Source organism: Macadamia integrifolia, chromosome 5, assembly GCF_013358625.1.
Source record: "Macadamia integrifolia cultivar HAES 741 chromosome 5, SCU_Mint_v3, whole genome shotgun sequence".
NCBI classification, from domain to species: Eukaryota; Viridiplantae; Streptophyta; class Magnoliopsida; order Proteales; family Proteaceae; genus Macadamia; species Macadamia integrifolia.
The window spans coordinates 18,251,419-18,253,272 of NC_056561.1; the positions used below are offsets into that span (position 1 = coordinate 18,251,419).

Sequence of the window (1,854 nt, forward strand, 5' to 3'; positions counted from 1 at the left end):
AAAAAAGAGAGAGAGAGAGAGAGAGAGAGAGAGAGAGAGAAGAAGGAGAGAAATAATTCCTTAATAACTACATTTCCAGCAATAGGTCCCTTACAACATTGAACATAACAGTTTTGACGCCAAATAAAATATAATACAATAAAATAAAACAAGCTAAACATAAGTAAACAGAAATATGCATCCATACAAGTTAATAAGGGACATCTAGCCACAATGAAGTGATATGTGTAGCTATGAACATCGGCATCTCCTCTGATATGTCCTAAATCCCTGAGTGATGTCTTAATCAACCACAATATTCAAAAGATTGGCATCTCCTCTGATATGTCCTCAATCCCTGAGTGATGTCTTAATCAACCACTGAACTGTCTATGGAAAATTTTGTGGCATCTTTATGTCTATAAGATGTTATAGATATGTAGGAGAAAGATTTTATATGATATTAGTACTTAAATTAATGTTTCTTCACTTTCTTCTACGTTTAAAACAAACACAACAAAAATTTGAAGAGACTTTCCATCCACAAATTTCAAACCCAGTTGTTCACCATCAAAGTAACTTGCATAAGAGATAATTCAATCATTCAACCTATGAATGCATATTGACTGCACAGAAACAGAAGGAAACATACCACTGGGGAAGATTTTGCTGCACCAACATTTATAGCTGGAAAGTAGGTCTCTTCACCAGATTCCGACGCATCATTCATGTCCTGGTATGATGAAAGTATATGTTTTATTCCATTGATGAATTGTGATTTTGTGAAATTATTTGGAAAAAACCATCACAGCTAAGTGAACACATACAATAAATTGCTAGTACATAAATTGCTAGTGCATAGCAAATAGAACCCAACTGTGTAGACTGTGGTCTTGGAGTATTCCATCTAATGTTCTCAGAAACTTCTACTAGAATAAAAGGTTTCCTGAAGGAGGACCAACGAATGGAAAAAATTTAATAAACATAAGGATAAAATGAGAAGAGCAGCAAAATAAGGAGGTAACAAGAATCACCTCACACTTTATTCACAAGAAGCCAAATTAAAAATCCTTAGACAAATAACCCTCACCAACCTCCAACTCAAATGGTCAAACCCCAACCTCAGATCCAGAAAATAGAATAACAAAAGAAAATGCCTCCACCCTTAAAACCACCAATAATAGGATGCAATGGAAATAGAAAAAGGAAAGAAAACAAGATCAAAGTTATGCAGGGTTCTATCCCTTCATCCCAGGTTCCTGGCATATCTCCTAACAGCAGAACCTTTTGACCCCCTTCTTTCGCCCTTCTTTCCACTGTCCTATGCAAGTTCAACTTTTCATTGGATAATGGTAACCCCCTACAGTCGCTCATATTATCTTTTAACCTGATTTCTCTTCCTTCCACCATCCCTTTGCCATTCAAAATTGCCTTCAAAACTATATGTTCGGTGTCACCCATCTCTTCCTCTTCTAAGGGTTGTTGACTCTTCTTCGTATACAAATTATATAGCTCTCAGAGCAGACCACTGTTAGTGCCCTTGCAATGTTTATGCTCTTTCCTCTATTGATAATTCTTGGTTCTCATCATGATAAATTACATTCCTTCCTTTGGCCTTTCAATACCGGCAGAGATAACCTCAGAAACATCAAGTGTCATATGATTTTCAACCCTAGAGGCAAAAGAATCCGATAAGTGAACAATTGAAGGTGGTCAAAGCAACCACGTCTGGTATAAATCTGAATTTTTCTAGAGTGATTCTTTTGGAAGCACTCCTCTAATTCTTGCTTGCAGTAAATTAATACTAAAATGCAATCAACCCACACAAAATATGAAGGTGACTCTTAGAATTATAAGTGAACTTTTTCCCTTCCA

The 1,854-nt window shown here is 36.1% G+C and overlaps 1 protein-coding gene across 1 annotated transcript in view; it reads right to left on the reverse strand.

The window, feature by feature from the left end:
* LOC122078633 overlaps nucleotides 1–1,854 on the reverse strand; it is a 23,343-nt gene that overhangs the window by 9,587 nt on the left and 11,902 nt on the right. The window contains exon 5 of the mRNA XM_042644707.1: nucleotides 632–712. Within this exon, the coding sequence (XP_042500641.1) occupies nucleotides 632–712 (81 nt within the window). The remainder of the gene's footprint in view (nucleotides 1–631; nucleotides 713–1,854) is intronic.